The 20331-nt window shown below is 54.3% G+C and overlaps 1 protein-coding gene across 1 annotated transcript in view; it reads right to left on the reverse strand.

Moving 5' to 3' along the window:
- The window catches only part of LOC103256625 (dynamin-1), a 31430-nt gene that overhangs the window by 2209 nt on the left and 8890 nt on the right, over positions 1-20331 (reverse strand). Inside the window, exons 10-19 of the mRNA XM_021710599.1 lie at positions 16602-16688; positions 11508-11578; positions 11237-11288; positions 11020-11031; positions 8056-8169; positions 4454-4563; positions 3337-3448; positions 2860-2871; positions 2324-2494; positions 3-288 (exon numbers count right to left, since the gene is read on the reverse strand). Of these exons, the coding sequence (XP_021566274.1) occupies positions 3-288; positions 2324-2494; positions 2860-2871; positions 3337-3448; positions 4454-4563; positions 8056-8169; positions 11020-11031; positions 11237-11288; positions 11508-11578; positions 16602-16688 (1027 nt within the window). The remainder of the gene's footprint in view (positions 1-2; positions 289-2323; positions 2495-2859; positions 2872-3336; positions 3449-4453; positions 4564-8055; positions 8170-11019; positions 11032-11236; positions 11289-11507; positions 11579-16601; positions 16689-20331) is intronic.

The following is a 20331-nucleotide window of genomic DNA, read 5'->3' on the forward strand; positions in this document are numbered from 1 at the left end:
GCCCCGGGCTGGGGGGCTTCGGGGCCGTGGGGGCCGGCCCTGGTACCTGCGTCCGGCCGGTACGCTCTGCACCTGCAGCCAGGAGTCGTCCACGGGCGGGGGCATGGGCGTGCTGACGGTGGTCGTGTTGATGTCGCCGATGATGCTGAGCGCCTCCTTCAGCGCGTGGTACATGCGCAGCATCTCGTCCCGCCGCTGGGCCTGCTCCGCCGACTCCTCCATCAGCGTGTTCTGGTCCCCGCAAGAGTACAGGTTGGCCAGCAGCTCCGAGAAGATGAACTCCTTAGTCTGAGAGTGGGCGAGGAGGGGAGGAGGTTGGAACCTGATGCCGGTGCCGCCCTGCCGGCCCGCCGGGCGCTGCCGGTAGGTGCGCCGGACTTGGAACCCGGGGCTCGGCGTTTCAGACGCGACCCTGACACCGCCTAAGCTCGAAGAGTTCCGCCTCCTCACCGCCTTTTTCTCAGTGGGGACACTGAGGTCCAGAGAGGAAAAGTCACCCGTCCAAGGTCACAGATCTGCGAGGAGACTCAGGACCTCTCATGCCACCAGGACACCTGTCTAGTCAGCTTTTTAAGCCTCGGTTTCCTCTTCTGTAAAAATGGGGTAGCTATATCCTTTCTAAGGGTTTGCATGCTCCAGTGAACGGAACTAAGGTGACAGTTTACATTGTCTGAATGCTGGATGCGGTGGCTCACGTGTGCCTGTAGTCCCAGCACTTTGGGAGGCCAAGGAAGAATTGCCTGAACCCAGGAGTTCGAGCCTGAACAACACAGAAAGACCTTGTATCTACAAAAAAATTTTAAAAAATTAGCCGGCAGGGCGACATGAGCCTGTAGTCCCAGCTACTTGGGTGGCTGAGGCGGAAGGACCACATTGAACCCAGGAGGTCAAGGCTGTGGTGAGTTGTGATCCTGCTACTGCATTCCAGCATGGGTGACAGATTGAAACCCCGACTTAAAAAACAAAACAAAACAAAAAAGGTTTGGACCCTTGAGAAATGAGAATGGCAGTTACAAATGTGTGCCTGGACTGGGTGGAATGTCAGTCTCCGTGTATAGGGGTGGATTGACGCTCACCTTCAAACCCTCAGGTGTTACCCAGCCCTACCCAGACTCTGAGCCATGCATGGAGAGATACTGAGGTTTTTAAAAACTCTAGTCTTTTTTTTTTTTTTTTGAGTTGGAGTCTCACTCTGTCGCCCAGACTGGAGTGCAGTGGTTGCTCACGGCCACCGCAGCCTCGACCTGCTGGGCTCCGGCGATCCTTCCACCTCAGCCTTCCAAGTAGCCAGAACTACAGGCGTGCGCTACCACGCCCGGCTAATTTTTGATTTATTGTAGAGATGAGGTCTCGCCAAGTTGCCCAAGCGGGTCTCGAACCCGTGGGCTCAGGCAATCCACTCACCTCAGCCTCCCAAGGCGTGGGATTACAGGCTGAGCCACCGAGCCCAGCTAAAAAAAACTCTAGTCTTATTTATTCACTATTCAGGTACACGTTGAGCATGTACTATGTGTCAGCCACTGTGTTACTACACATTTTATATGCACTTAATCCACAACTATATTATTGTCCATATTTTATGTATGAGAAACAGATGTTTATCTGCGAAAGTCACAGGGCATTTGTGGCAAAGCCAGGATTCAAATCCAGTTCTACTTCTTTGGGGGCCATACTTGTCACTAAGTCATAGTCGTGGTGCTGTAAGGTGTGTATTTCAAAGCATGGTCTGGGGTTCTCAAAAGATTCTTGGTCCCTCCTGGAAGACATTTTAGCATGTCTAGAACAACCTGGGTATGTGAACCTACTTTTTCCAATGCAAATTTCATGAAATCTAAATTCAGATGAAGTATTTCCAGTGAAAATTTGTTTTTTTAAGAGATGGTGTCTCACTCTGTCACCCTGTACAGGCTGGAATGCAGTGGCATGATCAGAGCTCACTGTAGCCTCCAACTCCTAGGCTCAAGTGATCCTACCACCTCATCCTCCTGAGTAGCTGGGACTACAGGAGCACACCACCTTGCCAGGCTACTTTAAAACATTTTTTTGTGGAGACAGGATCTTGCTGTGTTGCCCAGGCTGGCCTGGAAGTCTTGGCTTCAAGCGACTCTCCCGTCTCAGGCTCCCAAAGCGCTGGGATGACAGGAGTGAGCCACTATGCCTGGCCTCTCCCATTATATTTCTGTTGGACAGCTCTGGTCTGGACTGTGCCTCCCTCCCTGGACCTGGTCCCATGGGGCTGGCCAGCATCTCCCCTGTCCAGCCACCTGGCCACCTGGTCCCCTGGTCTCAAGCAGCTCTTGCCCCCACGTGGCGGCGCACGCACATTGTTGATCATGAGATGCATGATGGTCTTGGGCATGAGGTCCCGCACAGTCTTGTTGACGATGGCCATGTATGAGTCCACCAGGTTCCGGATGGTCTCCACTTGCCGCTCCAGTTGTGGGTCCATGGAGTGCATGAAGCTGTCTGAGCCATTCTCCTCGGTCTCGCTGGCCTGCCATCAGGAACAGAAAGGCATCAGGGTGCCGGGCCACGCAGCCAGGCTCCTGGCATTCCCAGGATCTCAGCCCCTGCGAGGCCCCCTGGGAACACAAGAGGTGCAGAGAGAGGCAACCAGCCCCTACACGTAGCCACCCAGTCCCATCAACTCTGAAGAGCCTGGGCTTCTGCCATCCCTGTGCCTCTCAGGCTTCCCCCGGTCTGCCTCGTCTTGGCTGACTCTAGTGCCTAGAATTTGCCTCAGCTTCCTAGTCCAGAAATCAGAAAAGTACATTTGCCAAGTCCCTTGCTTGAGAACCTGGCCAGAGCTAGTGCCAGGCTGGAGATGCCTGGCAGGAGGCCAGGGAGGGGCACACTCACTTTCTCCTTGTCCTGGGAGGCCCATGCCAGGGCCACAGAGGTCACCACATCAACATTGCCACCGCCGCCGCCGCCACCACCAGGAAGCACAGCCAAAGCAGAGACACAGAGAGGAAATGGGGAGGGATTGAGTGGACCTGGGACACTGCACCCCAACTCCAAGGCAACCCCAGACAATGCCACAGTGAGACAGGGGAGAGAAGGCAGTCACAAGAAACCCCCATCTCTGGAAGGGGATGCAGGAAATGCCATCTGCAGCAAAGACAGGGACACAAAAGACTGCCACTGGAGAAGGATGGGGGTGGTTCATGGGGCTTAACTCTGATTCCACCCCAGCCTAGGTGGGGGGAGGATTCCTGCCGTTTCTGAACCAAATAAGGGCTCGGAAACATGGCATGACTTGGCATCACTGAGCATGGTGCCCTGAGCCCCTCAGTATAAGCAACTTGCCCCACCCCTTCCTGCCCCAGTGCTCACCCCAACACGCTCAGGGTACACGCCAGCCCTCAGGAAGGAGGCCTTCCAGCTGTCCACCTCTTCCTGTGTCTCACAGGCCAGTTCCAGCTGTCGATAATCCTTGTAGACGTTCCTGCGAGTCGGGGCAGGCAGTGAGCGGAGATGGGCAGAGTCCCGCCCTCTTTCGGGGTTAAGCGCATGCGTGGGCTTTGGGTCACTGTGCTGGGGTCCAGTCCTGGTGTTGTCATTTCCCAGCTGTGTGACCCTGTGCAAGTCCCTTCCTCCCTCTCAGTCCCAGTTTCTGCATTTAGAAGTGGGGTAATAATAATTCCTGCCTCCTGAGGTCATGTGAGGATTCAGTGAGGTGAGCAGTAAAATGCTGAGAAAGGGATCAAGCCCTCGATAGAAGGGACATCTGTAAGACAGTGTAGCTCCTGGCTTGGGTCCCAGATGCCCATCAGCTCCCTCTCTGGCTCTCTGAGGACTCCCTGCCTCATGGTGGCTGTGTTGAACCTTCATCTTTGAGTAGGAGAGAGCCCACTAGAGTCAGCCTTGGGTTGGGAGGTGAGAGGACTGGTACTGCCATTGGCCCCACAATGCCTGGCCAAGTGTCTCATGCAGAGCAGTCACTAAATAAGTGATTGTTGAAGGAAGGAAGGAAGGGAAGGGAAGAGAGGAATCTTGGCATGATGTCCAGCACAGAGGAGGAATTCAATAAACATTTATCAGGGTGGGCATGGCGGTTCACCCAGCACTTTAGGAGGCTTAGGTCGGAGGATTGCTTGAGCCCAGGAGTTCGAAGCCGGCCTGGGCAACATAGCAAGCCCTCCTCTCTACAAATAATCAAAAAAGTTAGCCGGGCATGGTGGCGTGCACCTATAGTCCCAGCTACTCAGGAGGCTAAGAAGGGAGGAGTTCAACAATGTGGTGAGCTGTGACTGTGCCACTGCACTCCAGTCCGTCATACAGTGAGATCCTGACTCAAAACAAAACAAAACAAACAATTAAGTGAATGGCTTGACGTGGGGCTTGGGGCGGCAGGCCCCTCTCCTTCCTGGAGCTCTGTTTCTACTCAGGGGGTGGTTTGGGGCTGGTGGGGTCTGGGGTTGCAGCAGCCCCAGCGGGGGCGGGTGGGCACCTCTGCTCCGTGTTAAAGAGGGCAAAGATGTGCTTGCTTGACATGAAGCCCTTCTCCACGTCCCGCAGCTTGAGGTTGTCCACAGACAGCATGTACTTCTTCTCTTTCTCCTGTGGATAGAGGTCGGAGCGACGGGTGAGGTTGGCATTGTTCCCTGCCATGCCTCACTCCCTAAGAGCATTCCACTCTGGTGGGTGTCTAGGGCCGTGGACCCCTAGCATGGCCCAGGGCTTCTGGGCACCAGCCCCCTCCCACTACACAGGCTGCGCGATCAGGGCCTGGCCGTGGAGCCCAAGGCCTGTGGGCACCGCTGGCCCCCACTGGCCTTCACCTGTTATGTGCCAGCACTGGGGGGCAGGCGAGGGGTGGTGAGGCTGAGTGTGACTCCACAGCCTCTCCCCAAGCAGGGCCTGGAGACAAGCCAGGCCGGCCCCAGGCAGGGCCAGCGCACTGAGGCCTCTCTCGTCCCCCAGCTTGGCCGCCTCTGACTTCATTTCCGGACTGCTGAGCCCAGGAAGGGGGGCCACCAGCCGCAACGGCTTCAGAGGGCTGGCTCGCCCACCCCTCCAAGCCCCATGTGTTAGCAATCAGGCACACAGCACAAGCCTGGAGAGGATACGTCTGTGTGTGAGACACGCGTGTGGTTGCGTGTCTGTGCCAACACCCACCAGCCGATATCCTGTCACCGTCACGGGTGTGTCGTGTGTCTGTATTGTGCACACACGAGTGTCTGGGGGTGCCCCACACGGTCATGTGTTCATGTGAGCACGTCTGCACAGTGCCACGGATATGTATGGCTGCTGCGAATGCCTGCGTGTTTGTGTGGACGTGCCTGTGGACCCTGTGCTGTGGACCCTCACCTGCGTGTATGTCTGGCTAGTCCCGAGCTGTCTGGGGAGGAGTCATGCATATCTGTGCACAGGCGTGTGGGGCGGGGCTCAAGTGCACGCTTGGTGTGTGGGCAGGCTGCCGTGAACCAGGAGCGGGGCTCAGGGTCTCGGGAGGAGGTGTCCTAGGATGGGGCTCTGATGGCGGAGGGCGTCTTCGTTGCCTGGGCCGCATTTGCCCACCCAAGACTGCGGGACCCATACTGGAGGTCGGGAGGCCGATGCGGGTCTCCAGGCCTCAGAGGGCTTGGGTGTGAGCCTCGCCCAGGACCTCAGGTGGGGGGCTGGGTTTAGGGGGCTCTTGCTCCCCCATTCTGGCATCATCCCGCCTGCCCCCCCGCCCCCCACACCCGCCTGGCCCATGCAGTCACATAAAGCCCTCTTTATACCAGGCGGGTGGCCGGGAGCCCCAGAGGGCGGCTGGGGGAGGAGAGGAGGAAGTTGCACACACACGGCCAGGGAACATCTGGAACCGTTCGGGGAGGCCCCGCCGCCACCCGCCCTGCGCTGCTTCGGGTTGGATGCTAGGTAGGAGCGGCCTTCTCCCCCACCCCTTCCCTTCCTGCTGGCCGGCCCCCTCCCCAGGCCCCTCCTTCCCAGCCCCGGCTCCCGCTCACCCCTGCCACGTCAAAGGAGGCAGAAGTGGAGCCGCGAGCAGAGAGGGAACCACGGGTTGGCCGGGCTGGGGCTGGGGGTACTCCAGGGCTGGGGCTGGGGGTCCTTGGCTCTCCAGGGGATGGGCCGGAGCTCCCACCGGACGGACAGACACTGCTGCCTGGATGGACCAGAGGACACCTCCACTCCGTCTACCCAGTGTTTAGACTATCTGTTCAGGACTCCCAAATTGTACAGTAGTCTGCACATTGGTTAGGCTGGGCTGGGTTAGACCCTCGGCGCCGCGGCTGGAAAGCTGGACTGACCCCCGCCCGCCATCCCAGGATCGGAGCCTGGAGCGGGGGCTTGGGGACAGAGGGTGGGCCGGGAGGAGGAACAGAGGGATGGGGGTGCCATGTTGTGGGGGATGGTGATGGGGGAGGGCGGTGGAAGAAGATGGAGAAATGGGGGTTCAGTAGGGACTGGGTTTGTGGGCAACTGCCTGTCTGCCAGAGGGCCTCCCTTGTCCCAAAATCCACCCAGTGGCAGCTGGGTGGAGGAGAGGGACAGACCACTCTCCTCCCAGCCCGAACCACCTTCATGTCCCCTGTTGTCCTAGTGCAAAAGTCCACTCACACTCAACACACATGCACCCTCAAACTCAGACACACAGCAGCCCACCTAAACCTTCACTCTGGAATCCATGCTCCAAACACACACATGCATATCACAAGTGCACGCACACACACCCAGACACACATCCCTCACAACGGAACACTTCGCATCCTCACAGTCCAAATACACATACCCTCAACTCCCCACCTCCCCTTGCACCCCAAGCACAGGCGCACACACCCAGAGTCACACCACAAGCACACACATTCCACCCCCGCCCCCAGGTGCGAATGCAGACCCGCATGTTCCAAACACACCTGGATGCTCACACCCCAAGCACACTTGCCTACAAAACACCCACACCCACACACACACACCACATGCACTCCTCAGAGCCATTTTTCACATACAGCTAAACTCAAATGTACACAAAAGCCCAAGAAAGACCCGAGGCCCAGGTAGGAAAACAAGAGACCCCTCTCGGTTACAGCCTCCCTTTCCCCCAGTGTAGCCATCTCAGGTCCTCAGCCCAGGTTACATGGTTCCCTGGGCTCCATGTAAGAGTCCTCAGCATAGAAGCACCAGGCCCGTGGGGGGTGTCTGGGGAGCCTGCTGGGGTGCCGGACAGGAAGTGGCCCCCAATCTGCACCCCAAGCCACCTCACACTCCATCCCTTTCAGGGGCCCCCATGCTCTGGGAGAGGCTAGGGTTGGAATAATGAGGTCCAGATGGCTTGGCGCCCCTGCTGGTGACGACAGAGGGCCCCACCCGAGGTGGGAGGTGGGGTCCCTGCCCAGGGCAGACTTGGAGAAGACAGGGACCTAGCGAGGGGCTTGGGGACCCCGATTGCAGGTCCCCACCCAGAGCCTGGCTCCCCTGTTGAGAGGGCCCTAGCGTCCAACAGCCCCTTCAGGAAGAAGAGGGTCCCTTCCCCCACTCCTTGGCCAGCTGGAGTTCATTACCACAAGCCCACCCTCAGCCCTCCCCGCGCTCTCTGGTCACCTCTGGAATCCAGATGTGGAAGCCAAAGAGACTCATTCTTAAAGGAGACCAGCAACAGGGGAGGGAGGTGGCCGGGGGTTCCTGTGTACCCTGGTGAGCAGGGAGGGGTTTTGGTGACTCCGCAGGCACCCTTGCTCCATGCCCCTCAGCCTGGAGGCAGCCGGGGCATTTCCCTTAGACGGTAGGGGGCTAGGGGACCGGGGTGCAGGGGTTAACCGGGTGTCTGGCAGCTGGACTCGTGTGTGTCATGGGCTTGTGGGGGCCACGGGGGAGGCGGCACGCCCTGGAGCAGGAAAACAGGAAGGCCGCTGGGCCATGGGGTCAGGGAGGAGCACCCGGCACCCCTGTCCACCCTCTCCAGGGCGCTCAGCCCCAAGCTCCCCAGTCCTGCCAAGCCACCTTCTCCCTGTTGCGTGGTCCAGTCCACTCCAAGCTTGTGGTAGGGTCTGAGCCTGACTCTGGCCGCCAGCCTGTCTCCCAGACGATCAGTGGCCCATGACTCACCTCGTCGTCCTTGTACCAGGACAGATTCTCTGCGGTCAGCACAAACCAGTACTCCTTGGAGCCCCCCTTCATGATGCCAATATTGTTGATGGTCAGCCAGCCCTTCCGGATGACCTGGAGGGTGAGGGGACCAGAGGTCAGGGAGCAGGGCCCGAACTTCTCCAGGGAGGAGGGGGTGGGCAAAGAGAGGCATCCAAAAGCCCAACTCCCCGAGGCCTGGCCAGTCGGGGAGGGTAGGGGCCAGACCTGCCCTGGCTTGAACCACAAGTGAGCAGAGTGGAAGACAGAGGAAGATAGAGGGCAGCTTAGGATACAGAGCCTTCTGACAGCCAGAGACATAGAGTAAGGGACTGTTAGCCTTGATAGGGGGTGAGTGCCCCATCACTAAAAGTGTGCAAGCAGAGTTTACGTGACTGCTTGGGCAAGACAACTCTTGAGTGTCTTTTAAACTTGAAACCTACACTTGTTTCTGGGCTGGCCACTGTAGCTCATGTCTGTAATCCCAACATTTTGGAAGGCTAAGGTGAGAGGACCCCCTGAGCCCAGGAGTTCGAGACCAGCCTGGGCAAAATGGCAAGACTTCGTCTCTATAATTAAAAAAAAATTAGCCAGGCATGGTGGCATGGGCCTGTGATTCCAGCTACTTGGGAGGCTGAGGTGGAAGGATCGCCTGACCCAGCAGGTCGAGGCTGTAGTGGTCATGATTGTGCCACTGCACTCCAGCCTGGGTGACACAGTGAGACTCTGACTCAAAAATAAAAAAAATTAAAAAAAAAAAAAGACTTGTTTGTGACCTCTGGGACTTTGCACTTGCTGCTGTTGTCTCTGCCTTAGAAAGCGTTTCTCCTATTTTGCCTGGAAAATTCCTACTTTGCCTGGAAAATTCCCTTTGGGTATCAGCTCAGAAATTCACAATTTCAGGCAGGTAGGTCCTCTCTGGCCCCCCATATAAATTAGAATCCCTATAAAAATCTTTGGTCACTCCCTGAAGTCATCTTCTATAACAGTGACTTGCTTTTAATTAACTTTTCTGTGCGTGTGTGTGTGTGTGGGGGGGTGATTATCTGTTGATGAAGCCTCCCCTGCTAAATTATGAATGGCCTGGTTCACTAGTATATACCAGCACATTGCAGAGAGTGCTTGGCAGATAGTAAGTGGCCGATAAATATTTGTGACATGTATAAACGATGCCACACTAGCATGGATCTAAGAATCTTTGGCCCCAGACCTCCTGGGGCAGGGAAAGGGGTTGAGCCATGAGTTGACTGGGTCCCTTATTCCCAGGAAAGCTGAGTAACAAGCCTGAAGCAGCCATCCCCAGGACTGTCCTGGACCATTGCCACAGACCAGGGCCAGTGGATTCTGCTACAAGGGCAGGGTCACTGGCCAGACGCTGGAGGTGGGTCAGGCCAGGAGGATGAGGAGCTGCTTCTGCTCCCTTTTCTGGCCTCCCTGGCTTCTTTTCTGAGCATCCAGGGACGACCCACAGAGTCCAGGACTGGCTGCAAAGTTCCCTGGGGCCATGCTTGCTGCTGGAACCCTCCTTACCCCTCTCTTCCCAAGAATCTCGCCGATAACTCAAGCCCCTCTCACTCAGGCGAGTATCCCGTCAGTGTCTTGTCACCGTCTTTGGAGCTGAGTCCACTCCCTGCCCCAGGATCTAACCAGCAGATCTTGCCGCCCTGACCTGCCCTGACTTGCAGCCTTTGTCCTTTCCTTGGCCACCCCCAGCCCTGCACTTCTCCCTGTCCACCCAAAGTCCCCCCGGAGCTCTGCCCCCCTAACTCCTGCCCTACCTGGACCCCCTCTGTGGGCTCAGGCCTCCATTGGGCAGGGGTAGCATCTGACTCCTATCCAGGGGCCAGCTCAGTGCTGGTACCAGTGAGTGCTGGCCGAACTGAACTGTCCTGAGATATTTTGTTCATTCCTTCCTTCCTTCCTTCCTTCATTTGAGCACCTACTACGCACCTAGCACTGGGCTTGGAGCTGAGGGTTTAATTATAAATGAGACAGACTCCTTCCTCCCCTTGCAGGGTCTGGGAGGGAAACAGATATTAAACCAACAATCACACAAACGCGTCGAGTCTTACAAGGAAACGACAGCCTCGAACCTAGGGAAAGAAAACTGCGGCCCTTGGGCTCAGGTGTACAAGTGGGCTCAAAAGGGCTCTGGATGAGGGGTGTTTCCGCAGACATCGAAGGACAGAGAGCAGGAGGCCAGGTGAGGAGTCTCTTGACTTTTCATTCTTATCTTTACTCAATTCTGGTGGCGATGACTGTCAGCTGCCTCTCTTCCTCCTCCTTCTCCTCTTCCTCCTTCTGCTTTTTGAGTCAGAGTCTCACTCTGTCACTCAGGCTGGAGTGCAGTGGCATGATCCCGGGTCACCATAGCCTTGACCTCCTGGGCTTAGGCGATCCTCCTGCCTCAGCCTGCCAAGTAGCTGGGACTACAGGAGCATGCCACCACGCCCAGCTAATTAAAAAAAAAATTTTTTTTTTGTAGAGATAAAGTCTTGCTATGTTGCCCAGGTTGGTCTCGAACCCCTGGCCTCCAGCAGTCCTCCTGCCTTGGCCTCCCAAGGTGCTGAGATTACAGACATGAGCCACGGCGCCCAGCCCAGCTGTCAGTTTCTTAAAAGCACATCTCTCACACGCATGCACCCACCCGACAGATGTTAAGGAGCACTCACTCAGTGCCAGGCCTCTGCCAGGCCTTTACATTCACCCAGCCCCGCGTGGTCCAGCTCTGTCTGAAGTAGGTGCTCAGCTCATGCCCACCGATGGGTGCATCTATGTGTGTGGCTGGGCCTGCCCCTAGCCTGAGGGCAGGTATGGGGCATCAGGTGCTGATGTGTGCAGGCAACTCGAGCCAAAGGGCGCCCTCTTGACCCCTGCAGATTCCCACTACCAGAAGCCCCCTCCTCCCTCACTCCACAAGCCAAGAACCCCAGTCCTGGTACTCACCAGAATCTCATCCTGCAAAGAGGTAACCATAGCAACCACGAGAAGCATTGGGGAGAGAGGAGAGAGGGTTACTGAGGCAGAGTGGGAGGCTTGTGGCTGGCAGCTGACAGGTCCCTGGCCCCCGTGGAACACGTCCCCTCGGGGGAGGGGGCTCTCAGAGTGTGGCGTCCATCCGGCACCCTCCATCCCTCGGGCTGGGGTACTGGGGCCCACTCACCTGGTTCCCTGAAGCTTTCTTCTTGTTCATCTGGCTACTCCTCTGCTGAGCACTAATAGGAGGGAGGAGAGAGTCTCAGGACTCCTCCTCCCAAGAAACCCAGCTCTACTGCACACTGGTCTGTGGGCTCAGGACCCAGAGGGTTAACCCAGCAGGCCTGGGCTCTACACACACACACACACACACACACACACGCGCACACACACACGTGCGCACATACACGCGCGCGCGCGCACGCGAAGTGTCACCTTCTCTGCCAGGGAACACTCACTTGGCAAAGCCTATGAAGTCCTCATGGTTGGTGTTCATGTAGGCCAGCTCAATGTCGATGAGAAGCATAACCTTCAAGCATACACAGGTCCATGGGCAAATGGAAAAGACACCACAAAGTTTTAAAATGCATGGCGAGCTGGGTTCGGTGGCTCAGCCTGTAATCCCAGCACTTTGGAAGGCCGAGGTGAGTGGATTGCCTGAGCCTGCGGGTTCGAGACCCGCCTGGGCAACTTGGTGAGACCTCATCTCTACAATAAAATAAAAAATTAGCTGGGTGTGGTAGCGTGTGCCTGTAGTTCCAGCTACTCGGAAGGCTGAGGCGGAAGGATCGCCAGGAGCCCAGCAGGTCGAGGCTGCGGTGGCCGGGAGCGGCCACTGCACTACAGTCTGGGTGGCAGAGTGAGGCTCCAACTCAAAAATAAAATAAAATAAAATAATAAAAAAATAAAATGCATGGCAAGTTGGGAGAAAAATACTTGCAGCACATATAGAAAGTTAGCATCTACACTTGAGTCCCTATGATTAGTAAGTGTCCCACAAAATCAAAAGAATCAAGCAAGACCTCATCTCTACAAAAAATTTAAAATTGATTGATGGATGTGGTGGTGTGAGCCTGTAGTCCCAGCTACTTGGAAGGCTGAGATGGGAGAATTGCTTGAGCCCAGGAGTTCGAGGCTGCAGTGAGCTACAATCACCCCAATGTCCTCAGCCTGGGCAAAAAAGCAAGACTCTGTCTCAAAAAAAAAAGAAGCCGGGCTCGGTGGCTCAGCCGGTAATCCCGCGTCTTTGGGAGGCTGAGGTGAGTGGATTGCCTGAGCCCACGGGTTCGAGACCCGCCTGGGCAACTTGGCAAGACCTCATCTCTACAATAAATCAAAAATCAGCTGGCGTGGTAGCGCGCGCCTGTAATTCCAGCTACTCGGAAGGCTGAGGTGGAAGGATTGCCAGAGCCCAGTGGGTTGAGGCTGCGGTGGCTGGAAGCGGCCACTGCACTCCAGTCTGGGCAACTGGTCTGTGGGCTCAGGACATCTGAGCATGGGGAAGGGGGCATCTTCCCATGCCGGAATCTTGAAATTGTCCTTGTTCTTTTGAACATCTGCAGAGTGCTTTCTTGTTTAGAGGGTATCATCACTCTCTGATGGCTATTGGCTTGCTTCCAATTTTTCTCTATTAAAAGTCATACTACATGGAACACCCTGGTACATACATCTTTGCTCACTTGATGGGTTTATCTGTACGTTATAGTTCTGGAAGTGATTATGTGCATTTTAATGTTGTCAGATATTACTAAATTGTCCTCCAAGAAGGTGATACTAATTTATATTTCTACTTGTGCCATACTGATCATTAACAACATCTGTTATTAACTGGGTATATTTTTAAAGGGTCTCATTGTTTTACATTTCTTTTTAATGAGAGTGAGCATTGTTTTTTTTTTTTTTTTTTTGAGTTGGAGTCTCACTCCATCGCCCAGGCTGGAGTGCAGTGGCACACTCAACGGCCACCCCAGCATTGACGGGCAATCCTTCCACCTCAGCATTCCAAGTAGCTGGAACTATAGGCACGTGTTACCATGCCCAGCTAATTTTTTAATTTATTGTAGAGACAAGGTCTCACCACGTTGCCCGGGCTGGTCTCAAACCTGCAGGCTCTGGCAATCCACTCACCTCGGCCTCCCAAAGTGCTGGGATTACAGGCTGAGACACTGAGCCCGGCCTGTTTACATATTCTTATTGGTTGTATATATTTCTTCTCCGAATTACCCATGTTCTTTACCTCTTTTTTTTTTTTTTTGAGTTGGAGTCTCACTCTGTCTTACAGGCTGGAGTACAGTGGAATGCTCATGGCCACTGCAGCCTCCACCTGCTGGGCTCAGGCAATCCTTTTGCCTCAGCATTCCAAGTAGCTGGAACTACAGGCAGGTGCCACCATGCCCGGCTAATTTTTTTATTTGTTGTGGAGACGAGGGCTCACCAAGGTGCCCAGGCTGGTTTCAAACGTTTGGGCTCAGGTGATCCTCTCCCAAAGTGTTGGAATGACAGGTGTGAGCCACCGCACCTGGCTAAGACTGACTTTCTAAGTGGACAAACACTGCAGGTCCAGACCCAAACCCTGTTGCTCCCTGTGAGCCTAGAGACGCCTCACTGAGTCTCTGTTTCCACAAATGAAGCGTTTCTCCCTCATAGGACTGGGCAAGCGATGAGGTACTCAACAGATGTCAACTACTATAATTTTTAGGAAAAAAACAAAAACAAAACGCAAGACATACACCAGGATTATGGTTCTTTTTTTTTTTTTTTGAGTCAGAGTCTCACTCTGTTGCCTTTGCTGGGGTGCACTGGCACGATCACAGGCACCACAGTCTCTTCCTGCTTGACTCAGGTGATCCTTCTGCCACCATGCCCAGCTAATTTTTTTATTTTTTAAGTTTTTGTAGAGACAGGATCTCACTCTGTTTCCCAGGCTGGTTTCGAACTCCTGGTCTCAAACAATCCTCCTGCCTTGGCTTCTCAAGGTGCTGGATTACAGGCATGAGCCACCGCACCCAGCCCTTAAACTGTTAATAATGGTTATTTTTTGGGAGGAACTAGGGGTGAGGAAGAGTGAACAGAGGGATACTCACTTGTATTTTAGTTACCTCTATACTGATTAAATATTTTATTGCATATTTATCACTTTTGTAATAAAAAATCATTAAGGATGAAAACAAATTTGTTTTTGAGGAGAGGTCTCACTGTCACCTAGGCTGGAGTGCAGTGCCATGATCACAACTCATTGCAGCCTCAACCTCCTAGGCTCAGATAATCCTTCCATGTCAGCCTCCTGAATGGCTCGGACTACAGGCTAGCACCACCACATCCAGTTAACTTTCTGATTTTTTTTTTTTTTATAGAGATGAGGTCTTGCTATGTTGCCCAGGCTGCTCTCGAACTCCTGGGCTTGAGCAATCCTCCTGCCTCGGTCACCCAAGGTGCTGGGATTACAAGTGTAACCCACTGCACCCAGTCAAAAATTTTAACAAATATAAGACTCAAGATCTTGCTAACTGGGAAATACTACCTTTCTTCTGTTTCATGCAATACTTGGACCAATTCAAGTTTTAGTTGCTAAGAGCAGTTTTGACCTGCTATTTGTCAGAGACGACATAAGGATTTAAAAACATGACACCCACAACAAAAATGTTGACTAGAGAAAGGATGTAGCTGGAGAATGGGAGCCAGAGATGGGTACAGACAGACAGAGGGACGGCAAAGAGGACCAGCCTTCAGGCTCTGTGGGGCACGACAGGCCTTGCTCATTTCTGCTCCTTGAAGCTCAGTGACTACGTTTGTGAATGAAAGAGTGAATGAATGAATATTTGATGAATCATGACCCAAAGACGGGGTGGCTATGTGGGGCATAAGGTGACCCAGAGAAATAGCAAACAGAGAGAGACTAAAGAGGGATGACCAGAAGGATAGACTGCCAGAAAGCTAAGAAAGAGAAGCAGAAGATGGGAATGGAACACAGTATACCACTGTAGAAAACAGTATGGTGGCTCCTCAAAAAGCTGAGCGTAGAGGCTGGGCGCGGTGACTCAAGTCTATAGTCCCAGTACTTTGGGAGGCCGAGGTGAGAGGACTGCCTGAGTCCAGGGGTTTGAGCCCAGCCTGGTCAACTTGGTGAGACCTCAGGTCTACAATAAATTTTAAAAATTAGCTGGACGTGGTGGCGCATGCCTGTAGTTCCAACTACTTGGAAGGCTGAGGCTGAAAGATTGCCTGAGTCCAGCAGGTTAAGGCTGCGATGGCCGTGAGCATGCGACAGAGTGAGATTCCAACTCAAAAAAACAACAACAAAAAAAACCGGAACATAGAATTACCGTGTAGCCCAGCATTTCCACTTCTGGATGTGCACCCCAAAGAATTGAAAGCAGGGACTTGAATAGACATTGTACACCCATCTTCATAGCATCACTCAAAATGTGGAAACAACCTAAATGAATACACAGAATGTGCTGGGTGCAGTGACTCATGCCTATAATCCCAGTACTTTGGGAGGTTGAGATGGGAGGATCCCATGAACCCAAGAGTCTGGGCAACATAGTGAGACCTTGTCTCCACAAAAAAATCAAAGAATGAGCCAGGTGTGGTGGTGCCTGCCCATAATCCCAGCTACTTAGTAGGCTGAGGCAGGAGGATCGCCTGAGCCAGGGAGGACGAGGCTGTGGTGAGCCCTGATCTTGCCACTGCACTCCAGCCTAGGCGACAAAGTGAGACCCCGACTCAATTAAAATAAAGGAAAAAAAAAAGAAACAAAACATTGTAATCCATACAATGGAATATTACTCAAGCCTTAAAATGGAAGAAGATTCTGACACGTGCTACAACACAGATGACCCTTGAAGACATGCTGAATGACCAACAGTGCATGATTCAACTTAATGACGTACTCAGAAACACCAAATTCATAGAGACAGGGAGTAGACTGGTAGAAGTAGAAACTGCCAGGGCTGGGGCACAGGGAATGGGAGTTAGTGCTTCATGGGGACAGAGTTTCAGTTTTGCAAGATCAAGGCTCCTGTGGATGGGTGTTGGTGATGGCTGAGTAGCAGTGTGAATGCACTTGATGCCACTGAACTGTTCGCTAACACAAGACTAAAATCATACAAATCATGTTTTGTGTATTTTACCACAATAAAAAAGAAAGAGAAGCAGAGAGTAGGTATGGAAGGCAGGAAGACTGGCTGGGCACAGTAGCTCATGCCCATAATCACTTTGGGAGGCTGAGGTGGGAGGATCACTTGAGCCCAGACTAGTCTGGGCAACTTGGTAAGACCTCGCCTCAATAAAAAATAAAATAAAATTGTATTAGCTGGGCGTGGTAGTGTGCCTGTAGACCCAGCTACTCAGGAAGCTGAGGCAGGAGGATCGTCTGAGCCCAGGAAGTCAAGGCTGTGGTGAGCTGTGATCGTGCCACTGCACTCCAGCCTGGGGGACAGAGTGAGACCCGGACTCAAAAACAAATAAATAAAATAAAAACACTAAAAAATTGTAACAAAGACAGAAAGGAAAACTGGGACCACGGGAGGTGCCGGAGGGCACGGCCTCACCTGCTCCTTGGTGCGACCCTCGCGTTCCCGGATGTGGGTGGTCACAATGCGCTCCATCTCTTCCCGCAGCCGCGGGTACTGCTGGAGCTGGGGAAGGTGGGAGGGCAGAGCCACACGTACACAAGGGGCACGGGTATGGGGCACCCAAGCCCACCAATGTCCTGGGCCCCGCGGCATGGGTGGGGGGCTCACACAGGACACCCACGACACGGGAGGAGCCTGGCGTCCCAGGAAGCCGATGGCACCAAGCTGCGGCCACCCCTTTCCCCCTGGCTTGGGTTCCCAATGGCAATTCAAGGGGCTTCCTGACTCCAGGCCCTCTTCGTTGACCTACCGGGCAACTTCGGGGGAGGGAGGGGTGGTTCCCATGGGAGAAATGCCACAAGGACCAGCCCGCCCTGTGGCTGCCATCTTGCTGGCAACAGACAGCTGAGGTCAAGGCCTGTGTTGGGGGCCATTAGCTCCCGAGGCCTTCACTGACCCTTGGGGCCGCCCCCTGCCTTCCTAGAGGACTACAGGGCAGCCAGTTGGGGAATTAGGTGGGAATCGGGGGAGGGCAGGGCCCGAGGTGCCAGCTGGCCTCCTGGGTCAGGTTGGGGACAGCAGTGCTCCTTGTCAGAGCCCAGGGAAGGGAGCTCAAGGGGAGCCAGCGGCCACACCACAGGACATGCAGGAAGAGCAGGCAAGGCATGCGGGGAATGGGGCGGGGGCATGCGGAGGCAGGGGGCCAGCAGCATGAGCAGTACCCCGCGGGGCCTGGCTGGGCCCTGGCCCTCGTGGTAGAATCCACCCAGTACCCAGTCCTGCCTCCCTTCGCATGCCCCTGCCTGGCACCATCATCCCCAGCCACATCAGCCTGACTCCGAGCTGGCCAGCCAGGCTGACACTACCCAGCTCCCTGGGGTAGGAGTCTAGCAGCACCCATCTACCCCAGTTCCTGATGACTGAGGCTGAAGGAGAAGTTGCTGGGGACCCTCCCTCCGTGCCTGTGACTCATGCCCTAGGTTCAGAGGGCTCTGGACAAAGCCCAGGTGATTCCCTCTACTTCAATACTCCATTGGACTTCACTTCTTCCAGAAAGCCTGCCCTGATTGCCCAAGAGCTGAGTTAGGGGCCTCTCTGTTCCGACCACCCTCCTCCATCCTCCCTCAACCAACTGGTCCCAAAGGCAGGGCTGGGGCAGGGCTGGGCACACTGCCCATGCTCAGAGGGCATGTAGAAGAAATGGGGAATGAATGAAGGATGGATGTCTCTGCCCTCCTATCCAGGGTGAGTTTGGCTCATGGACAGCTCTTCCTTGGGGAGGGAGACTGACTGAGCTTCTGAAGGTGGGAGTCTCCCCACCCCACCGCCCACCCAGGGACCTCCGATTCTGCTGGCCTCACCCTTCTCCATTCAGGGGCCATGTGGGGACCAGGCAGGGCAAAGGGGCCAAAGTTAGGAGCGCCCCTCATCCCACTTTCTGCAGCTAGGTCAGGCCTCTCAGGTGGCTTCCCCAGTGTGGAAAGGGACCTAGGGATTGGGGTGCCTGAGTCACAGGTGGTGATTCTGAGGACAAGATGGAGGCCGAGGAGGTGGGGAGATCAGGAGAGGCAGGAGGAGGGAAGAGGAAGCAGTGCCTGGGATGTCAGCCCAGGAGAGGCAGACAAGAGATGCCCACATCCCACCAATCCTGGGGTGGTGCCAAGGGTGTGGCGGATGTGGCCGAGTTCAGCGGATCTAGGGGAGGGGCGGTCTGAGGCCAGGGGCTTAAAAACGCTGGCTGGAGAGGCCCAATGGACCCCCATGAGGCTCAGGGAGGGGCTCCTCCTTCTTGCGGGCTCCCAGTCTGGGCAGAGACGGGTACTGAGTCACAGCCACCAGGCCTCCTCTGAAATGGGCCCAAATGCTCCCTTCCAGGCGGAGGTGGGGGGGGGAAGGAGGAACAAGGAGGGAGCAATTTGCCAAAGAGCATGACCAACATTCCCACTAACTGCCTGGACGTTAATTTCTCAAGTTTTCCACGTGTCACGCATGGCAGGGTGGCCTCAGCCCCTTTGAGAAGTTCTGATTCCTTTGAGCATCTTTTTCCATTCTGGCAACCTCTGAGCCTTTCCAGGACTTTCAGCCAGTTTTTCAAATGGAACTTTCCCTTCTCAGTCCTTAGAGCCCACTGGTTTAGAGGGCAGTGACACAGACCCTGGAGTCACACAGCCTTGGGTTCAAAGCCAGCCCCTGCCTGTTGACTCTCCTTAGAAAAGCGACTGGGCTTAGCTGAGCCTCAGTTTTTCCAATCCCAAAATGGAGTTGTAATGGCACCTTCCCTCCTAGGGTTGTTGAGAAGATTGAGTAACATACCCTGTGCCTGATGTTAAACTCTAGATTTCACTCAGAAATCCCAGCATGGCTAGGAGCAATTAGAGTTAAACATTTATCCAACCTCTGACAGGAGTGACTTTTTTTTTTTTTTTGAGTTGGAGTCTCACTCTGTCGCCCAGACTGGAGTGCAGTGGACGCTCCCTGCCACCGTAGCCTCGACCTGCTGGGCTCTGGCGATCCTTCCACCTCAGCCTTCCGAGTAGCCGGAATTACAGGCATGCACTACCACGCCCAGCTGATTTTTTGATTTATTGTAGAGATGAGGTCTCGCCAAGTTGCCCAGGCGGGTCTTGAAACCGCGGGCTCAGGCAATCCACTCACCTCAGCCTCCCAAAGCGCGGGATTACAGGTTGAGCCACCGAGCCCGGCTAGGAGTGACTTTTTAAACTTAGAAAACTTGGGGGGAGGTTAAGAAGAAAAGACACAAGATGGGCAAGTTTTGCCGTATAAAGAAAAAATAACTGCAATCATTGAACAAGTCAAAAGGCACACATATGTTTTTCCTCCTCTTTAACCAATGATTTTGTTGATCAATTTTTCTTTTCTTTTTCTTTTTTGAGACAGAGTCTCACTCTGTTGCCCAGGTGGGAGTGCAGTGGCGCGATCACGGCTCATTGCAACATCGACTTCCTGGACTCAGGCGATCCTTCTGCCTCAGTCTCCTGAATAGTTGGGACTACAAGTGCATGCCACCATGCCTGGCTGATCTTTTTTTTTTGAATCAGAGTCTCACTCTGTCTCCCAGACCAGAGTGCAGTGGCACGCCCACAGTCGCTGCAGCCTCGACATGCTTGGCTCAGGTGATCCTTCCACCTCGGCCTACCAAGTAGCTTGAAACACAGGCAGGTGACACAACGCCCAGCTAATTTTTTAAAATTTATTGTAGAGAAGAAGTCTTGCCAAATTGCCCAGGCTGATCTTGAACTCCTGTACTCAGGCAATCCTCTTGCCTCTGCCTCCCAAAGTGCCAGGATTACAGGCATGAGCCACTGTGACCGGCCAGATTTTTTTTTTTTTTAAGAGACAAGATCTTGCTATGTTGCCCAGGCTGGTCTCAAACTTCTGGGCTCAAGCAGTCCTCCCCACCATAGCCTACCAACATGCTGAGATTACAGGTGTGAGCCATCACACTGGCCCAATTTTTCTACTCACAAAAATACCGACTCACTGTAAAAGATGTGAACTTAACTAAAATGTGTGAAGTAGAAATAAAAAGATTCCTATGTGCTTTGCCTTTTTAAAAATTATTATTATTATTATTTGAGTTGGAGTTTCACTCTGTCACCCAGACTGGAGTGCAGTGGCTGCTCCCGGCCACCGCAGCCTTGACCTGCTGGGCTCCGGCGATCCTTCTGCCTCAGCCTTCCGAGTA

This window comes from Carlito syrichta, unplaced genomic scaffold, assembly GCF_000164805.1.
Source record: "Carlito syrichta isolate Samal-C Ts95f unplaced genomic scaffold, Tarsius_syrichta-2.0.1 Scaffold290737, whole genome shotgun sequence".
NCBI classification, from domain to species: Eukaryota; Metazoa; Chordata; class Mammalia; order Primates; family Tarsiidae; genus Carlito; species Carlito syrichta.